Below are 22233 nucleotides of genomic sequence, written 5' to 3'. Positions count from 1 at the left end.
CTCACTTTCCGATGGTCACAGCGCTTCCTTTTCTGCCTGAGGCCCCATCACCTTCAGCTCGGTGTTTCCCTGGCGTATTGTGCTAACCCTTCACCGTGCCGCGGGGAACGCGCCCCAGCCACGCTTGTCAGGACTTGGAACATCTCTGGACACCCGGCAGGGAAAGCAGTGCTCTCCCAATCACTAAGAAAAGCCCAAACACCCCCAAACCTTCCTAAAGCTCCATGGTGATTCCGTCAGAGGCAACTGCCATCCTCTCTACTTCCCTGCCCTGCCCCCCAGCCCTGAATTCTACTTGCTGCCCTAAACCGGGGGCCAGTCAGGGCCACAGAAACAAGAGTCGGGTGGGTAACCAATTCATGCGTCTGCTCAAGTGCAGCAACACATGCAGCTGCAGCACGAAGTGGCTCGTTTCAGTTGCTGGGGTTCTCTTTACAATTAGTACTGCCCAGGGTTTCACTTTTTTAAAAATGCAGTCGAGCCACAGTTACATTGTGAAGTAGCTCTGGTGTGGTCTGTTGGGCCTCCCCCTCTGTCAGCTCATTCATCTGCTGCTATCTTACCCTGGTATATTTACGTTTCTAGCCCTTCATTCTCAACTAGAGACTTCTATAACCGACTCGTATTTCCACTTTGATAGCTCAGAGGCACAGACCCATAACATCCAAACCTCCCCCTTCCTGATAACCACCCCAGCGCTGAGTTGCACAGACTGGAAGGCCAAGGATAATTCTCTGCTTGCTCACCATTTCCAGTATTTTCCAAGCCCTGCTAATTTTCCTTTTGAAGTACATCTTGGTCAAGTCCAATTCTCTGCTGTCTCTACCATCGTCGCCCTGGTCCCACGTACGCTGCCCCCCGGCCTGCTGCAGCAGTCTCCTGGTGTGACCCAGTCTCCGCTGGTGGGTATACGCCCCCGCACATTTGCCAACACACACACCCACCCGTTCCCACAACCCCCTCCATTCTGCAGCCAGAATGCTCCTGGGCATCCTCATTCTCAGCAGCCGTGTTAAGGCAGATCTGACTGGGTCGCTCCTCTCGAAATTCCAACTCACATGTTTTTATACTCTGGATCTCGGCTCATCTGACGCCCCTTCAGGAAAGCCATTCCTAATCACACCAGAGTAGATCAGGTTCATTATTATATATTCTCATAGCACACTACACTCCTTCATGGGACATACCACAATTGGATAACTTGACCAATACTCACATTTCCCAGTAGATTAAGCTCCATGAGATCAAGAACCATGTCTGTCTGATCACCACTGTCTGCTTAGTGCTAAACACAGAGCCTGGCACATTAATTTTTGAGTAAAATACCAGTCAGATTTTATACTTTACATTTCATTCAATTCCATTACCTTTGATCCTTCAAAATGTTTCACATGTAAAATGTAAAAAAAAAAAAAAAAAAAAAGACTCAAAATTATTTGATTCTCCCTTAAAACTTTCAAAATGATACCTTGATACAAGAGCCTCAGCTTTATCAAAGGAAAAGCTGATGCTGAGGCATCCTGCAGAGTGACATTTTTCACTCTTTTTCTTCATCTGCCCTAACCCGCACCAGCTGACAGATCCTGTCGGGGTTTTTACCTGGACCAGTTCGGCAGCAACATTGAGTCGGAGTGAGAGAGGCAGTTCTTGAAGGGCTCGAACCAGTGACTCACAGTCCACATAAAATGCTGAATTCTAACAAAAAATTACACACATATCAGGTGATGATTACAAATGACCTTTTAGAGATAAAAAAGCAGATGACAGAAGTAAATAAACCATCCACTGACATTACTTTTAGCAGAGAGTAAGTCCTATCCTAGATCACACTTGATATGGTTGCTATTTCTATCATCGCGGTGTTAAGATGAGCAAAACCCAAGCCACATTCTGGAGCCACAGTTCACACTGTGAGAGCAGGAACAGGGCAGCAATCACCCCCACATCAAGACTGAACAGTAACCTGGAAGCTATAGATGCTTCGGGAATTACTGGCAAATGGAAAGAAAAATAAGCATTTAATGGAATTGAAGTGGACCCCTCCCCCTCCAATTCAGACGGCTGGCCTTGGGGAGAGGAGGGAAGAGCTGTCTAAGCAGCGAGACGGGGCTGATCAGCACAGCCGAAGGAGCCTGGGAGGTAGATGCTCCTGTTCCAGCCAGAAAGCAGGGGCCAGACTTGCCCGCTAGCTAGCAGCGCTCTGTGTGAGGCCAACACGGAAAGCTTCCCTTGACTCCTCTCCCATTCATGGACGTGAGTCCTATCCCTGCAATGACCTCCCAAATGGACAGTAATTTGAGGAAACATTCCAGATTATTTCAGGGCTTGATGACAGTCTAACGGCTACTTTCCGGTGCCCTGGCCACCCAAGAGAAAGAATAAACCAAAAGTTGGCTATAATGACCTCACATTAGAGGCAGATACTGCCGACCGCCTCGTCTACCAAAGACCTCCCAGGCCCAGCTGGAAACACAGCTTATTGTAAAATCACTGGCTTCGAGTTAGAAGAAAAGCCAAGGGTCACCTGGTCAGTCTGGATTCCACTGCAGCAATGTCTGGAATGTCCTGGGTAGATGGGTTTACAGTGAGTGGGGATGGTGCACTCAGGAAGAGCCTAACACTCAGTCCGGACCCACTGTAACCCCTAATCCCCACAAGAGCAGTACACGAGGAATGAGAGGGACGATGTGGCTTTTCAACTGCCCTTCTGAAATATTCCCGAGATGGCTGGCTCTTAGGTAAGCAACGTCAGCAGCACCAGATGTGGCCCCTGCCCTGGCAAAAAAGGAACTCACTTCTAAAAAACACAGTGTATTTAGGGAACAGGATGGAGGCTGGCAAAGCCCTGACAAGAAAGCGAGAAATTGGGCGCCTGGGTGGCTCAGTGGTTAAGCGACTGCCTTCGGCTCAGGTCATGATCCTGGAGTCCCGGGATCGAGTCCCACATCGGGCTCCCTGCTCGGCAGGGGGTCGGCTTCTCCCTCTGACCCTCTTCCCTCTCGTGCTCTCTGTCTCTCATTCTCTCTCAAATAAATAAATAAAATCTTTAGAAAAAAAAAAAAAAGAAAGAAAGCGAGAAATTTAATATGCATTCCAGGCCTTTCCTGAGCCCTGCACTCAGCACCTTAAGGCTGTGATCAGACCAGGGTGGCCAAGTCCTCATTTTCAAGTTTGGAGAAATTCTCTCAACCCGGTAGACAGGTGTGATGGCGAATGCTTAATCCATGGGTAAGCTGTCACATTATACACTGGAAATCTCACCCTCCCTCCCGCCCAGGTTATCTGCACACAAGCAGACCCCCTTCTTTCAGCCGATAAAAGAGCAAGGACTTCACCTCTGCCGTGCCTGCCCACCATTCACCTGTGGCTCTCTTAGCTCCCCAGACAGAAGGACCGCTGAGGTGTCTGGGGGCGGGGGGGGCTGGCTAAAAGTGGCCACGCTTCCTCTGCCTTCTTTGGCATTACGTGCAACATGACTTCAAGGTATATCCTCAACAATGAAAAGTAGGGGCGCCTGGGTGGCTCAGTCGTTAAGCGTCTGCCTTCGGCTCAGGTTATGATCCCAGGGTCCTGAGATTGAGCCCCATGGCGGGCTTTCTGCTCAGCAGGGAGCCTGCTTCTCCCCCTGCTTGTGCTCTCTTTCTCTCTGACAAATAAATAAAATCTTAGGGAAAAAAAACAACAACGAAAAGTAGGCGTGGCTGCACAAAGATAAGGGACTGGCCAGGCTGTGCTTCTGGCCACATTCTGAATGATGGCCATCTAGCTGTGTCTGCTCCTGGAATGTCTCCTCCCCCCACATTTCTAATTCCCACCCACCATCCAAGGCCCCATACACACTGCACAGTCTCCATGATGCTGGGCAGACACTTCAAACCAGCAGGCGGAGTTGCAGGAGTCCTGGAGCCTAGAACCTGCCATCAAATGCCACTTTCGAAGAAGACTCGTTTCCTCACCACCGGTCTTTCCCCTTAAGGGCTAAAGCTGAAGGTCTAACATATAAAATGAGCTGAGGTGAAATGCTTGTCATAGTAAAGTGTGAATTTAACGATAGGCTTCATTGGAATAATAACCACAAATTAGCTTTTTGCTATGTCTTAAAATAATCGAGAGGTTATTTTTTGCCTGGAGAACCTAGTCTCCATATCCATCTGGCCAACTCTGATGGTCACTCACAGTCGGAGCGTGCAGCCTGACCTGCGATGCCCGGACACCCTGATGCCTTCCCTCCTGCATACCCTGAGGCTGGCAGTAGGAAGCCAGCCTTGACTGTTAATTAGAACAAATTCTCTGAGGTCAGTGTGCACAGAACTTTGTCTGGGTAGTGAAAACCTGTCCCCTCTGTCCAGGAACCTTATTACTTATTAGACTCTCAGTCTCAGTGTCTGTGTAAGACAAAGAACCTGCTAGAAAGTCCACTTTGCAACTAAAGAAAAAATAGCCTTTGATCAGACCATTATACTTCCCAAACTTCTTGTCACCTTTTTCTCTCTCAAGCAAAACCAGAACCTTGTGAGGAGTTAAGGGGGACATGAACAGGTTTTGACAAGGAAGTGAGGAATTTAGTTTTGGATGTGTCCTACCCATACATCAGCTCAAAATATTCAAAGTAAACTTGCCCTCTCTGTGCCCCATTAATGGCTTCACCAACTCACCTAGCCATCCAGCTAGAAAGCTTTGTGCCACTGCACACCTTTCTTGTCTACACGTCCCACATGTGACACAGTCTAGCTCGTCCTGTGCTAAAATCCGTCTATCAGTGAACCATCTTCCACTCCCACTTCCCCACACTCCCAGGCCCTCGTCCCTTTGAGTTCGCCCAAAACATATGCTCCTAACTGGTTTCCCTGCCTCCCGCCTCTTCCCTCTTCGATCCCTCCTTCCCAATATTGCTCAGGTCAAATCTAGCCATTTCCATTTTCTTGCCAAACAAAACTTTTGTGAACAAATAAGAGTAGGATTAAGAGCTAATTGTGAGTGTTTCATACATGTCAGGAACTGCACTAAAGAGCTTTTATTTATTATCTAATGTAATCCTCATTATAACGCCAAGTTATATTCTATTATTAGTTCCATTTTACAGAAGAGAACACAAGAGAAGGAAGGAAGTTCGCCTACGTCGTAGAACTAAGATTCACACTCAGGCTTGTCTCTCCAAGGTCTGTGCTCCTACCCACATGCTAAACGTCCCCCCAGAAGAAAATGAAGATCAAACTGCTGGCAGTACCTGGCCCAGACTTACCCCTAAAGCCTCCTCTGGGAACACTGCACTCCAGCTACATCCTGACTCTGAACACAGCTGGTCTTCAGCTCTCATCACTTAATAGGACGAACCAGGATCACCCTGACCCACCAAGGCCCATTCAGACACTCTCTTTCCCATGGTGCTGCTCTCAATCCCTTCCAGCCCAAAGTGGCCCCCACAGTAGTATCTTGATTCATTGAGGACACCACTTATTGTATGTCACACTCTTTTTCATTTATTATGTAAATATTTACTGATCATCTACTACGTATCAGCCACTGTGCTAAGGCAATGAATAAGCATGGTCTCGGTCTTATTCATCTTTGAATAGTTGCATCTAATAAAATACTGAGTAAATAACAAGTTCTTAGCGTTCTGATGCATGAAGAACTTTAGAATTATTTGAAACTCTCAAGATAACTGAAATATTCTCTAATCATCGATATGGTTCAAAAGGAGTTGAAATGGGAGTTGTCTGGCTTTCGCTGTATTCCTTGATGACTTCCGTTGGTCTGTTTGCAATTTGTCCTAGAATTCTAAACTGTACCTCCGGCATATGCCCACACAGACTCAAGCAAAGATGAGTATTTTTAATGCCCTATTTTTCCCGTGTTGTAATACATCCTCTACGTAAAGTGACAGGCAGTCATTCCACAAGTAGCTTCCCTCCCCCTTGGTCTGTATGGTAAGCCAATGTCCATCCCAAACAAGTAAATAGAACACCAGCCCAGACAGAAAATGACCCGCTTACGGTGGGGGTGACTGAGCTGGTAGCAGAATGGGGAGGAGGGTGCCTGACCTTTGGACTTCGGGTCTGCTTCTCAGCCACGTGTCTGAAACTGGGGACAGATTGTCAAAGTGTTGTAGTGGACAGCAGGCGCTAGCCATGAAGTCGGGGAGCAGAGGACAAGCCACCACTGATTCTCTGTGCTTTTTAAAAGGGTTAGAATACCTGTCCTCTCTCCTATGGAAAGAATCAGTCAAATTGCACTTGGAAAATAATCGAAACTCCTTGGGAAGAAGATATGGCATGAACACAAAGCAAACGAGGTGGCTGGGCTTTACGGATTTACTGAACGACTTCTGTGATATCTGCTCTTACTTTATAGCTTTATTCTCCTAACTATAGAGGAAGAGTTATTTAAAGCTATAAAATTAAGGATTTTTTTCACCTAATACCAAAAACAGTGTGAGGGGAAAAATTAATTTTCAACCCTAAGGGAAATTTTTCACAGAAAGGGAAAAGGAAGGCCAAATGGCAAAGTAATCCACTCAAAATCATGACCATACACTATGAGTAATTCACACAGATGGCCAGTTATCCAGGTGAATTCTAGCTCCAAGTTCCTGTATAATTTAAGCTCCCTGAAAATTTTCTGAACAGTTTAGGTAACTGAGACTAAACTATACATGAATCACTAGTCTTCTCCACCCCGATACTTTATCTCAACAATAATGTGAAGGCATTAGTCTTCAGCCTTGAGAAAAGTCAATCCACAGTCAAGACAAACCATCTTACCTGCTTTGGACATGAAGCTTCACCATCCCACTCTTTCTCCTCAACAAACCGGAACTGTGAGAAGGAGTCCCCTAGGGATAGAGAAAACATAATTTTATGCAAGAGCCAAAGGAAAACAGTGAGTTCTTTATATTTCCCCTTGGGAATAAAAGTGCCATTTCTGAAGAGCTAACTGTCCAGAATTCAGTGGTAGCATTCAACAGACATTCCTGGGTTCCACTTCTTTACACAGCAATCTGGGCCTGGTGGGCACCTGAAAATACTGTTGGCTTCACACGATTCTCCATAAGCCACCATCTACGTGCTTCTGGAAAATAACAAAACAGGCCAGCAGACATGGCCATCAACTCATATTTAGCACATTTTTATCTCATCTGCTTAATGTATGCAAAGAAATGAGTATTTATGATGTGGGGAGTGGGCACAGCTGAAAAGGCAGAAGAACAGAACTGAAGGAAAGAAGTTCTAAGCTGACCCACAATATGACAGGCTTAAACTATCTCTTTGAGGTGAGATTATCAGCCTCAAACATCACTCCAAAAATCACCTGGTTAGAATGTCAAATGCAAAATAAAACTCAAAGAATGTGCATGAGATTAGTTCGTGTGAATCATGGTGCACTGCTCTGAGCTCTTGGAATAAAGGAAAATGAACCTATAAGATCGGCATAAACAAGCATGAAAGATGATCCTGGACAGCAAGCTTTGACACAAGGCTTATTTTGTAAATGCACACTTATTTGGTTATTTGTCTTAAGAACACCTACCTAATTTATAAACAAAGAATTATTTCTCTGCTCACTTCATGATTCCCAAAATGTGGTCCCACCTCAATAAACCCCGTTTACTTCCTATTACTTCAGACTTTCTGCTTGAGTCAGCCTCCTATCACATTCCAAACATACTTCCTATTCCATCCTAGCCTCTTTCTTTTTCAGTCCTTCCCCCTTGTCTGGAATACCCACACACATCTATGCATTCATATTGTATTTATACTCTGAGACTCGGTTCAGGGCCACTTTCTCTTTCGTGATACCTCTCAGGTGACTTAACCATCGAATCCATTCTTCTAAATTAAAAGAGGGAAAAAGAAGTGAAGAATTCAAAATTAAAGAGACAAATATAAAATTAGAATCTATACCACTCCCCTCATTTCCAAAACCAATGGAGCACAATATGAGCATTTAGCAAGATCAAATTCAAGGCAAAAAAGACCAAGAACAACACTATCAGGAGGAGTAAAATTAACACTCTTAGTCATTGGGGAATCAATTTGATCCCTCAAAAAATTATGACATAAAGGATCTGAATAATATAATTGAAAAGGCCTTATATGTATATAGAACATATAAGTATATATGTGACTTTATCTGTGTATTTTCTTTATAAATATCTGTGCAATATTAGTTTTTAAAAGAGCTATAAAAAAGCCACAAAAAAACCCAATAAATCCTAAAATGTAGCAGTCATACAAACTATATTTGCTGGTGATAAACATTTATACCATATATAAGCAAAGGGTTAATATCTCCTACATACAAAGAGCTTCTGCAAATCAACCAGAATTAAACCACCCAATAGAGAAAGAGGAAAAGGAGTGAAAATAAGAAATACCATTTGCTATATATGAAATAAATCTATGTATGAAATAAATGATAAATGAATAAATTGAAAATCAATCTGGTATATTTTTAAAATTTGGCCAAATACCTGAATATCTCATTCAGTGTTATTTTTAGCATTCCTGAACATTTTCCCCAACATGACGCTTGAACTCATGACCCCGAGAACAAGACCTAAGTTGAGATCAAGAGTTGGACGCTTACCCTACTGAGCCACGCAGGGGCCCCTATGGCATTCCTGAACTTCTATATTATAAATGATGCTATGACTGCAGAGACGACTATAATATATAATCAGCATAAGATAACAGTAATGCAAACAAGGGATGCTACATGTATATATTTTTAATATTTGAATATTCACTTTCAAATACAGGTAAGATTCCAACAATGGCTAAACAGCTTGTTGCTGAGAACAACTTAGGAACACTAGGCCGAACAGAGCTACCAGGTGTGAACACGAGTGAGAAAAGTCCCAGAAAGAAGAGAAGCTAATAACATTTAGAACTGCTTTTTCCCTTTGAGGCATTTGTTCATTCCCAAAGGCGGTACTGAGAAACTGAAGATCTGAGCATAAAGTAACAACCAAGGAGGCTGTGAAGACGCAGAAGCTTCTGCTAGTTCTATGGCATGGGGCAGTCAAAAATTGCCATTCAGGGCCCAAGGATGAGGAAAATGGAGGCTTTCAGGTGGGACCCCTGATGATTCCATCTTAGAAGTGGGGACCAAGTAGGAATAAGCCAGCCCTCATACAGCCTGAGGCAAAGCTGTAAATCATCTTAACCTCTGATTCTGCCCACAAGAAGCAAAAGTATATCCTTTTTGGAGGAAAAGGACATTATCAATAGCCTAAAATTATCTCTAGTATTTTTTACAACCAGTGTCCAAAATTCATTAAAAATCATCAGGAGATGAGACCAAGGTAATAGAAAACTAAGGGGGGGGGGGGACTAGAAAAAGATCCACAGAGATTAAGAGAGTAATCAGACATGGCTTTTGTTAATTGAGCAATGTAAAAATTTCAAGAATAGGAAAGTCTGTAAAATCACAATGACATCCACGAAGTCCTCTCTGATTCATACAAAACATACACATAAACAATACAAAGAAGAAAATGACTGAGGAAAATGAGATACCAAAAACATGTTTTGTTTACAGTAATCAAACTTCAAAACACATTTTTAAAATTCTAATAAATAAATCATATAGAGGCCAACTTGGAAAAATAAGCTTGTTAAAATTTTAGACGGCTACAGAACGCCAAGCTCTCTAATGCTGTCACTGAAGATGAGAGAGTAGTCAGACTTGTCCAAATGATGAATTCCAGCATCAAAAGTGCTTCTGGGAAACATGTTAGCAAAATTCTCCTTCCTGAATTATACTGCAACATGCACAAAAACAATGGTGCCCCTCCTCTATCCTGTGCGTCAGACGTCTGAACACGCAGACCTCCTTTAAATACAACAGCACAGTACGTTAACAATGCATGCAATCCTGCTCCTGCTTTACTCTCCTGCTCAAAGAGTTCCCGGTCTCTCACCCGAACATGGTGAGTCCACATGAAGACGTGTAGAAACCAGGGAGCAGAGACAGCTGACTGTGGTTGACAGTGAAACAAACATGGGGAAGGGTGTGTTAGGAATCACACTCACCAGCTCTGTGTTCGTAAGGCAATTATGGCACAGTGTAATGAACAGAACGAGAAAGCATATAGGGAGTACTGTGCTTTCTTCCTTCTTCTTCAGCCAAAGACTAACTGCATGAGTTACAAGAGGTTGTGGAACGGCCTTGTATATTCACACAATATCCTCAAACAAGATGGAGGACGAGCTAGTTCCTGTTATATAGGCTGCTTGAACAGCAACAGCAACAAAAATCCCATGATAGTCTACTCTGCAGATAAGAATACCAAAATAGCAACCCTGCTAAATCTAATGATTGCTGATTAAGGTAATTTATTCACTAAAATTTGCTAAATAAGGGGGGGGGGATTTAAACAAAACTGGTTAAGACTTTGAGAGTTCACATTTTTCTTACATATAAAAAGTCTCCCATCCTTCTATTCCAGAAACAATGCTGAAGTTGGTGTGCATGAATGAAAGCCAAGATACAAGTGATACTGAAACGATTCTGTTACACCTTGAAAGTCAATGACACGACTGCCATAACTTCAGACCCAAAATTGGTGACAGAATTTTTTTTTCAATCAACTAATTGTGTGAGGCAGCAAAAATGTTAGAAAGTTAGATATATGCGTTGGCAGCAATCTTTAGTATGCTTCTGAAAATATTTAGAAAGTATGTTTCAAGCAGTGCACAATGCTTCCATTTCTGGGATTCCTTCAATCAAACTCACGATCATCACGTAAATCTCCAAGGCCAGTCATTAGTGAGGAGAGAAGTCTTTACCTAGTCTACCACCTAGTCTTTACCTAGTTATTACTGGAGATGGCAAGGTTAATTGCCAAGCAACAACTTTGGTACTACCAGCAATACCAAACTATACAGTAGTATAGTACAGTGACCGCAGGATCGATCTAACAGCAGGCGGTAGGGTGAAAGGAAAATGCCTGTATATTGTCAGAAGTAAAGCTGACTACTAAAAACCTTTATTAAAAAATTTCAAGTTTTGTCGAAAATTTCAGATTTTTTTTTTTTTTGTATTCCAGACATCCATTCTATGACACTGATATTTAGCTTTAGTTTCAGCTAAATATGACTTAACACTTGACCATTTGGCCAAAATGTGTACTTGGTATGCCTCCAATATTCAATCAGTGACCTTCTATGAGGCATTTTAGAAATAATGTAGCTTATGTAACGTACAACATGGTGACTATAGTTAATAATACTGTATTGTATAATCCAAAGTTGCTAAGAGAGACCTTAGAAGTTCTCATCATAAGAAAAAAATTTCTAACTATGTATGATATCAGATATTAAGTAGACTTGTGGGGATCATTTTACAATATTTACAAATATTGAATCATTATGTTGTACACCTGAAACTAATATAGTGTTATATGTCAATTATACGTCAATTTTTAAAAAAAAAGTAGCTTTAGATGTACTGACATGGAAAGATTATATCAACTGTTACATGTTGGAAAAATCAAGTTTTAGTGCAGTATAAATAAGATATATAGATATATGCATACACATATATACACATACATATGTGTGTATCTATCACAAGCATACTGATATATGTATAGAAATAAACCGAGACCATTATATACCTATTTTAAGAAGGATTCTCTCACAGGGTGGGATTGAAGGAGACTTTTCCTTTCTGAATAATACATTTTCTAGTTTAATTTTCCTTTGCAAACAACAAGTGCATGTTACTTTTCGAGCCCAGCCAGAAGGAAGTAAGGAAATCTAGAAAAAAAGCTGAAATTTCTTGAGGGCAAGGACCTTCTCAGAACACATTTAAGACAAACATGCATAGATCTCATAGGCTGGAACCACAGGTATCATTCATTCTAACCCTCACTTGATAGAACAATAGAGAACCTTAGGTCTAGAGAGGCTCAGTGGCCTAAGGCCACCTGGCCAGTTAATGGCTGGACACAAGACCTCTTGGCTCCTACCATTTATTATTATTCCTATAACTAATGAAGTTATTTCCACTAGGCTTCTTGGCTGAGTTTCCTAGGGCAAAAATAAATAACAAATATTGATGACATCTAATATACTAATGTTTGAAGATATGAAAATCCAAACTCAAAAATAAAGAATTCTTCATTTTAGGAAAGGAATTACTTCAAGGGTTCCTTTAAATAACTACTATATGGCTTCTAAAAATAAAACTAAGTTTTAAAGAACTCTAAGTCCTCTGATAATGATGGCGCTGGAGAAGTAAAGGTGATATACCAACTCTGTCACTGTATTTATAATACTCAGGATTCTCACTCTGCCTGACTTCTCAAACTGGTCTAACACAGGTCTTAGAATCAGTAACAAAGTGGACACTACCCTTGTTAGGATTCTACAGTACCATATGCTTTCAAAAAGCTTACCATCTAGTCCTAGGTAACACAGCTTTGAACAGAAGCTTACCCTTTCAGCCCACCAGCAAGAGTGAAAGTACTTGATATAACCATAAAGCTCTCTAAGGAAGGTCAGGTGGAATTACAAGGAACAGCCTTTATGTGGGCAAAGAGAACCTTTACAAAGACTTCCAGCTTCGACAATACACATCAGGTGTACGTGAAGAGTGAGTGTGAAAGACAGAAAATGTACCCAAGCTTAATAACACCCCTTCTAACAATTCAGTAGTGGCAATTCCCATAACTGACATCTGTCCTAGGTATTTGGAGCTTTTTCTCATAAAATTGGCCCAGATCCCTGTGGTGCATCCTTTCAGAAACCAACTCTAGAAAGCAAGAAGAATGGATCACTAGTTCCGAATGAATACTTCATTTTAAGTTCCATTTTCCTGGCTCTTCTTTATTTGCCCCACAGCCCTTAGAATATGTCCTCAACCATGACACAATGTCTCTGGGAAATCACAAATGAGCCTCATAGGCTGACAAGTTCACAGTCTTCATAGAAAGAGAGTATGTCCTAACAGTCACTAGGATGGCTGCTGTAGAAAATGAAATGTACCTTTTTTTCTTTCTGAATTTCTCTATTCTCATCTATGAGAGATGACATATTTGGAAGGTCAGGGTGGGTCCTAGGTCCACAGGCTGACACAGATCAAACCAAAGATGACCCGTAGTTCAGCTTACAGGACATAAAAAATCTTGCTACTCAATTTCGAGCTTCCAGGGATGAACATTTCTAGATGTAGATATCAAGCACTTCGATATTTACCCTAAAACAAAGCAACAGCTAACACTTTGTCTTTGTGAGGAAGATTATACAAGCCACTACAATGATTAATAAAGTTAGGTTGAGCCAAAAGAACGAGAGATAAGAAAAATCTCTCCTCCTGCTCAACAGTGACCTATAATTAGCTTTCTCACCAGATGTGGGGCCCCAAAAGCCCCTGAGCATCAAGTATCCACATTGAGCACTACATAATAAGATGTGCCTATCTTTCCAATGCCCCTAACAAGTGGCTTCCCCATCTGTATGGATTGTGTTGAAGGAAAAGCCAAATACACTCAAGTACCATTAAGAGGGTTCTATACTTTATGAGAGAATGATGATGCTGACATTCTAGAATTTAGAATCTAGAGGATTGCCCCCCAAATAGTTGGTGAATATTCTGTGTTAACCCTGTACCACCGTAGACAATCTAGTAACCTCTCAGATCAATTATTTTCTGAAACAAGGCCAACATCAAACCCTGGCACAGAATTCCAAGATGAGAGTAAATAATTAGACATGGCAAAATAAAAAAGAGAACAGAAGGACCAATCCTCAGATGGGCAATGGAATCATGAGGTGTTAGAACTGACCTTAGTAAAATAGTGTGTCCATTATGATTAGGTCTGGCTGCATGTAACAAAGACCTGGGAATTTATGGCTTAAACAAGATAAGAAGTTATATCTCCATCAACCAAATGAAGTCGAGACTTGGGCGATCAAAGGCTAGTCTGGGGGCTCCTGTGAGTTTACTGTTCTGTCATTCCTATGAAGTACCTTCTTGTCATGCTTCAAGCTGATGACCAGAGCTCCTGCTATCCCATCAAAATCCCAGACAGCAAGATGGAAGAAGACTTGAAGGGGCAAAAAGCATGCATCCTCTGTTCGTTACATTTTCCCAGAAACCACCATAGGACTTTTCCACTTGTTTCTCTTTGGGCCATAACAGTATCGTATTGCTTTATCAAGCTACAAGGAATGTGGGATAATTAATTTCTTCCCAGGTGGCCATGTGCCCAGATAAGAATCAGGGGTTTGAAAGGAAAGAGAATGAATACAGGGTGGGGAAGCAAGTACCGTTGACCCCTGAATAACAGGGTTTTGAACTGTGCAGGTTCACTTATATGCAGATTTTTTCAATAAATACCATAAATGTATTTTCTCAGGATTTTCTTAACATTTTCTTTTCTCTAGCTTAGTGTATTGTAAGTATACAGTATATAATATATATAACATACAAAATATGTATTAATCAACAGTTTATATAATCAGTAAGGTTTCCAGTCAACAGTAAACCTATTTAGTAGTTAAATCTGGGGGGAAGTCGAAAGTTATACAGGGATCTTCAACTGTGTGGGGGTTGGCGCTCCTAACACTGCGTTGTTCAAAGGTCAACTGTACTCTCTCTGACAGATTACCAGAAGGTCCTACTCAAGGGGTAGTTAGTTAATAAGGATCAGTTTCTAGTGTAGTGATCGTGCTCACTGAAGTGTGAGTTGTCTCCAATCATTTCAATGCAATACATGTAACATCCACACTTCTCAAATTGTAGTTAAAATTAACTTTAGAAAATACATGCCTTTCAACTTTTTTCTCCAATTCTGAGAGGAGGCAAGTGTGGGATAAATTCCTAGTTTCCAGCATAATGCAAGAACTTTTTAAAATAAATACTGTTAACACATACATACATACATGCGTACAGTCATACTACCTTTCTCAGGGAAAATGGGCATATGTGAAGTTCAACAACAATAACTTCAGGAGTAACAATTCATTTATTTAGTAATTTTTTCATTCTTTCATACATTTTTCAGCACAACTATGTGCCAAACACTATTGGGTGCTAATACTATAAATAGATAAGACACACTCCCTGTTGTCCTTGCTCTTGGATTCTGAGTTGAACAAATCAAGAGAGGACTACAAGAAACAGAAAAACATAAAATTTAAAGGAAATTTAAATTCCTTCCCCAAACCTTTAGAAGGGTTTGCACTCCCCCTTTCTTGTTTTACATGTATATACACATTATGGTATGGTCATGGTGTTGATTTACTCAAAAAAGATTCAGTCCACCTGACAACTTATTTGTACTTTATTTATAGCCTGACACCCCAACGTTGGTGAAAACCGTCACACAAACCACCAAAGTTTCCAGGTCTAATACCTGATGGAGACTGTCCTCAAACACCATCAACAATCTTACAGTGACACGCAATTCACTTCCAGAGGGAGATGAGCTAAACCAAAGCCAAACTGTCATGATCTAGAAAATAGCCTGACATCTGTAGAATGATGCTCAGATTCACACACACACATGCACGCACCCACACCCCAGTACAGTGATACAGAAAAATGCACAATCCCACTAGTACAGTGATACTCTCCTTTTGAAGATCACTTTGAAACTCAGTAATGTGGTCTCATGGCAGAGCCAAACTTTGCCTGAATTTCATGGCCTTTCATCCATTGCTCTTTATTACTTCATTTTCTTGTCTACACGGAGTAATTTTTTTTTTGAAAGTCAATCTACCCTTATTATTACATATGTCTCTCAACCATGGTATTTTCTACCTTAATCTGCCCAAGTTTTCTTCTTGCAATTAAAAGTTCTCCATCGAGGTCAAATAATTAAAATCTCCAAACACTACAATCTCCTGATGAAACAGATGGCTCAAAGCATACCCTCAGAGGATACTATGGGGTTTGCTGGAGAAAATGTCTGAACCCCTTTCTATCAACAATATGAGGTTGCCTTTCAATTTGTTGATTACCTGCTACATGTATTCCAGAGTCTCATAAATTAAGAAGTCTGACCTATTGCCTTACCTTTGATTTGTCTGATTATTTTCTCACTGCACCTCAGTTCAGTGAGTCTGTCAGTAGTGAGGATGTTCTCATTTTTTTTACAGCTGTCTTACAGTGTACTTGGCTTTCTTAAACCATTTCTCTGGTACTAATTCATATCTTTGTATAAAATCTAAATTCACACCTTTAACCGCTGACAGCTCTTCTTCCAGCCTCTACTCTCATTCGTAAGATTCTATAAAGACTTTTTTTTTAAATCACATAAGGATTTTCCTAATAGAATTCATTTCTCATAAACACATTATTCACCATAAAAATCTCCAACTAAGCAGCTCTCACAAGTGCTAGTAATACCCAAGCTGAAGAGAAGAAATCTTGAGCCAAGTACTTTTATTGAGGTCAACTCATACAAGCAACACAGAACTTATGAACTTTAGTTTTAACTTCTCCTTCCTCTTGGTTTTCTTTTTTAAACTTTCTTAATTCTGGTTTTTGGGAACATCTAGAATGAGTCTGGTAGGGCAGCAAGTCCCCAGAGAAGCAACATGAGCAGAGGCCTCAAGATAGAAGGGAGTTTGGTCATTCGAGGAGCAGAAGGAAGGCCAGTATGGCCGATGTGTAGTGAGCGGTGAAGAGGCAAGATGTGACTGAAGAGAAGTTGGGTCATATTCTTCATGTAGACTCAACATTTTCAACCAATTACCAAGTTCCACTGCTCAACCCTGTATTCCACAATAATAACCAGGCTTAGCGAAACTCAATTAGTCCTACTTACCTGTTAAACACATCTTACATGAGTACGAAAACACATACTAACTCTCAAGTGACAGATAGCCTTAAACTTTTTACAGATTAAATGAGACAACACAAAACAGTAAAAAATATTTTTAAAAATAGCAGGGCCAAACTGTCACCTTCATAACACAGAGGGTAGAAGATACAAAAGTTCTCTTTGTCTGCACAGGGTAATAGCTCATTCTAACTAACACTGCCATGGCTATAGGCCATCTTCCCAAGCCATTCTTGAGAACCTAGAACCCAAACATGAAGTTAAGGAATTTGGGGAGCTATCACGACTGGTAATTAGCTCAGGGAAAAATTTTGTGGGACTGCTATGAAATGTTTGGGCACAGACAAATCTCCATACCTATGAACATGCCACTTCTTTCTAATTAATACCCAGAGTCGCCAATCTGGAGAGTGACAGAACTTCAGTGATAGAAGGAGAAGAAATATAGTGAGATAGAATGAACCTGGGGAGGATACCCCTCACCTAATAACATGGTGAATCCCTGTCATCTGCTCCAGGTTCGCAGGGGCATAGCGTTCAACCTCTTGGTTTTCTGTTCTTACTCAGTTGCCCACATATTTTTAACCCTGGTAACTGACATTGGCTATTGAACCCTGTTTCCTAGACTTTAGCTATTTAAGACCACAGTTATTTTGAACAGCACCTTTCTGGAAGCAATCCCTAAATCTGAACCTTGACCTATGTTTTGACCACATTTAACTTCCAGCATGCCCAGGCCTGCCATTTTATGTATCCTTTTCATGGCTATTTTTTTCCTCACATAGATGGTAATATTTATTTTCTTTTTTTAAAGATTTATTTGAGAGAGAGAGAAAAAGAGAGAGCGCATGTGTGAGCGGGGGGAGGGACAGAAAGAGAGGGAGAGAATCTCAAGCAGACTCCACACTGAGTGTGGAGTCTGATCCAGGGCTTGATCCCAGGATGCTGAGAGTCAGATGCTTCACCAACTGAGCCACCCAGCCGCCCCTGTTAGTATGTATTTTGATAAGTTTAGGAGCATTCATCACTTAAATGCAGCACTATGAAGCAGAAATATGCAAACAGCACGTTCAGAAGCCTTAGTATTTGCTATTACTGAACACGTTTTGATGGGCACTTTTTGGCCCTGGCATTATTTATATAAATGATACATATTGCTTTTATTGGAACGTCATAAGTTGCCTTGTATTTGGTAGATCTGCTTAAGGCTGTCAGTGAGGATATTGTCATTATTTACAGCTGTCTTACCGTGTACTTGGCTTTCTTAAAAGTTTCCATTCTACACCTAGATGACAGAGTACTGAGTTAAAAAAAAAATCTGGGGGCACCTGGGTGTCTCAGTCGGTTAAGCGTCTGCCTTTGGCTCAGGTCATGATCCTGGGATCCTGGGATCCAGCTCCAAGTCAGGCTCCCTGCTCAGCAGGGAGTCTACCTCTCCATCTCCAACTGCTCCCCACCCCCCCACTGCCCCTTCCACCGCTAATACCCTCTTTCTCTCGCACTCTCTCAAATAAAATCTTTTCAAAAAATCTGATGTATAAAAACACAAAATAATAAGACACAGTAACTTAGTAAGCTGAATAACTTATGGATTATACCAAAGGATTCATGAGCTCACATAAACACAGGTATTCTCCCCTTTCCAAAAGTTCACATTGTGCCACTTCACACTTACAAAAGACCGAGGTTAGTATGGTAGCAGCTTTTTCTTTTTTTTTGGTAAAGGCAGAAACCCTCTTCTGATTTCTTTCAGTTAACAAAAAGAGGTACCAATGCAGGTCATTCAAAGAAGTGAAAGGGCATAAAGCAAACGTTAAGAAAGCAGAGATACTGTTCACTTTAAGCCATTTTGGTTTGAGAGAGCTTTCACAGGAACACTCTACTTGCGGATAGCACAGGAAACCTGTCCTGAGATCCCTTGCCACACTTAAAATGTGACTGAATTTCCAAAAGCTTAATTAAGACTTTTCAGAATCTATTGTTAAATGGTAGGAACATCAGTGGATTATCTATAAAGAAACATCTGTTGTCTGGATGCTAACTCTCAAGTGTTTCCAGTTTGAGGTTCGTTTGTGTTTTATTGTATACTCAAACAGTTTGCTTTTCATGGGTATTATCAAAAGAAGCAACAGTTTGTTTCAAAGTTGCAAAGCTCAAGGTAGAATTTGTACAAGTGAACAATCAGAGGAGTATCTCTAAATCATTGGTTTCTCTCTCATGTTTTAGGAGTCGAATGAGGGTAATAAAGATTGGGTTTGGGGCGCCTGGGTGGCTCAGTTGGTTAAGCGACTGCCTTCGGCTCAGGTCATGATCCTGGAGTCCCGGGATCGAGTCCCGCATCGGGCTCCCTGCTCAGCAGGGAGCCTGTTTCTCCCTCTGACCCTCCCCCCTCTCATGTACTCGCTCTCTCTCATTCTCTCTCTCTCAAATAAATAAATAAAATCTTAAAAAAAAAAAAAAGATTGGGTTTGTTTTTGCTTTCTTAAAGGAAGAATTATCTTCTACATCTTTTTACTACGACTATAGGAGAAACTTTGGCCAAGCAAGGTACCAATGGAATCTGTTTACCTAATTCCATTTGATAAGTCTTAACAGTCATTTGACATAATTAACCAGCTTTGCTCCATTTCACATTTACTCTGTTTCCAGGAAATGCCATTGGGCAGAATTCAGCAAGTTAAGGGTCTAATTTATTTTAAGTACTCACATATGCAAATTTAGCCCCAACTGGAGCTTTCCTGGTATTAACCAGATAACATACCTTTTTTTTCTTTGTATCTACCTCTAAAGTATAGGTAGGTCTCTTGTTAATAATAGTATTACCCTATGTAAAAAAAAAAAAAAGCAGTATTTAAATAATAAATACTATCAAATATGCAAATAATGTTTAAACATCTCCATAAAAAGGCTGGGTTTCTCTGGTGGTGTGGGGGGAAAGCAACGAGGAGATTGTTTTTTATAGTTGATGTACTGGTGTATCCAAATCATGATCCAAATAAATTCCCCACAATGTCTCTTAAATATCTTTAGCATTCATAACTTATTTGTTGAGGAAACCAGATCCTTTGACTTGTCAGGTTTTTTTTTTTAATTCCTGGAGTTTACTGATTTGTACTCTCATGTTATCTAATCTGTTCTTTTATTCCTGTATCTCCTATAAAATGGTAGAACTAGAGGCTTGACCAGATTGAAATTCATTTTTTTAGAAGGATGCTTTTTAACATTAGACAATTGAAATTTATTCTAAATTTTTTTTAAGATTATATTTATTTGAGAGAGAGAGAGAGACCATGTACACGTGCAGACTGTGGGGTGGGCAGAGGGAGAGGGATAAGCAGACTCCCCACTGAGCAGGGAGCCTGATGCAGGGCTTTTAACATCAGAAAATTAATTGAAATTTATTTTTTAAAATATTTTATTTATTTACTTGAGAGAGAGCAGAGCTGGGGGTGGGGAGGGGCAGAGGGAGCAGACTCCCCACTAAGCAGGAAGCCTGATACACGCGCTCGATCCCAGGACCCTGGGATCATGACTTGAGCCAAAGGCAGACACTTAATTGACTGAGCCACCCAGGGCCCCAGAAAATCGATTGAAATTTAAAAGGACAGAATCCAATTTTGCATAAAGGTGTAATGTTGGTTTTTCAGGTTATCTGGACAGGAGGAAAGTATCCCAGACCTACTTTTTGCCTGAAATTTTTAGGAAATGAGCAGATCCTACAGTTGCTCATCAGTAACATCATTTAGTAGTGAAATTAAAATAAACAAGTTATAAAACAGGAAGGTTTTTTAAAAATGATTGATAATGTACAACCTGTACTGTCATAAAAAATGACATCATATAAAATCCAAGATGTTAATTGACAAATTTTATTCAGATGAGAACAGGTTAAATCATGATCACCCAAGGAAATGGTTGTATACTTGTACCCAGTTTTTTGTGGTTTTTTTAAGATTTTATTTATTTGAGAGAGAGCGCGCACACGAGCGAGTGCACAAGCAGGGGGAGCGGGAGAGGGAGAAGCAGGCCTCCCGCTGAGCAGGGAGCCCAATGCGGGACTCGATCCCAGGACCCCAGGATCATGACCTGAGCCAAAGGCAGACGCTTAACCAACTGAGCCATCCAGGCACCTCTACTTGCATCCAGTTTTGAACCCATTTTGTTTTCTGAGGAAAAAGGGTAGGAAGTAAAAGAAGAGTCACTGTCCATGCCACTTTCCCATCTCTGTAATTGTGTGATGGAACACAGAGAAGCAGATTCATGCCCAACGTAAATCCAGAGCTCTGTTCTAGGAAATTTCAAAAAGTAGTGCATAATTAGAGATTTCTAAAGGGGGAACTACAATGCTCTGGGCTGGCTGCTTTGTGGGCTTTATGGAATGACTCTTATCCCTGCAGAGTTCACATGCTGAAGGAAAAGAAAGGGTTAATGCATCTACCACACATGGGTCCCGCACCCCAATACATACACCACCCCAAAGCCTACAGGCTTGGTCCTTTCATTTCCTCTGCTGAATATGGCAAATGGACAGCCTTCTTTCCTCTCACTAATGCCGGGGGCTTCCAGCACTAAGGGAAGGGAACCTAAACTCCTTTCTGCTGCCCCACATGCCTATGTCCAGTGAACTGTATTTGTGTTCTCAGTTAAATTTTAGTGAATGATACCTATTATGCTCATTTCTTATACCTATCACTGTGAAGATGTAATATTGTTAAAATGGCCTTTATGTCAGAATTGTAATGGAATTGTAAGGCGGTATTTTGTTACAAAATAAAATTTCAATTTTTATCACCCTTTTCAGGAGAAGATGTTAAGATTTTCTCTTTTCTAGTGGTGAATGAGGAAAAAACAGCTATTTGAAATGTCAGTGTTTCTAAGCCCATCATCTATTTAAAGCTGTTCAAATGTAATAAGTGCTGGCATTGCCTTCCTTTGGTTTCTTTTGGGAGAGGTCCATCCTGCTGCCAAATGAGAAGATTTTTTTTTAAACAGTTATATGTGACATTTAAAAGCTGATAATCCTATTTAGAGATATAGTCTTTCAAGGTCTCTAGAGAAAGCTTGGATTATATAGTTTACATATGTTTTTGGAAACTTTAAAATTTTTTGATAACTTGTATAATACATGGTTAACTTGTCCCTTTGCTTGGTTTGGTTGCTGGGCCTATGATCCCCTAATGGCATGAAGACCATAAAGACTGGCTTCACAGTGCAACACTTAAGCAGTGAATAATCATAAACTACATCATCATCACCTAGGTAAAGAAAAAAAATCGCCATGAAATGGACACCAGAATAAAATGGCAGAGATCAGCATTATGCGGAGGGTCATCAATGTAAAGACAGAGAGCTCACATATAGACTTCCTAAAGTTCTCAGAGCAGCTCCACTTATCAAGGACTATGAGCCACAATGTGTGTCTGGCACCAAAGGCC

At 41.0% G+C, this 22233-nt stretch overlaps 1 protein-coding gene across 1 annotated transcript in view; it reads right to left on the bottom strand.

Annotated features, from left to right (window-relative positions):
- AVEN (apoptosis and caspase activation inhibitor) overlaps positions 1-22233 on the bottom strand; it is a 181616-nt gene that overhangs the window by 2564 nt on the left and 156819 nt on the right. Inside the window, exons 3-4 of the mRNA XM_034994887.1 lie at positions 6765-6835; positions 1600-1695 (exon numbers count right to left, since the gene is read on the bottom strand). Of these exons, the coding sequence (XP_034850778.1) occupies positions 1600-1695; positions 6765-6835 (167 nt within the window). The remainder of the gene's footprint in view (positions 1-1599; positions 1696-6764; positions 6836-22233) is intronic.

This window comes from Mirounga leonina, unplaced genomic scaffold, assembly GCF_011800145.1.
Source record: "Mirounga leonina isolate KUSES-001 unplaced genomic scaffold, KU_Mleo_1.0 Mir_91, whole genome shotgun sequence".
NCBI lineage: Eukaryota > Metazoa > Chordata > Mammalia > Carnivora > Phocidae > Mirounga > Mirounga leonina.
Note: the sequence above shows the minus strand (reverse complement) of the source record. Positions and strands in the feature narration are given on the sequence as shown.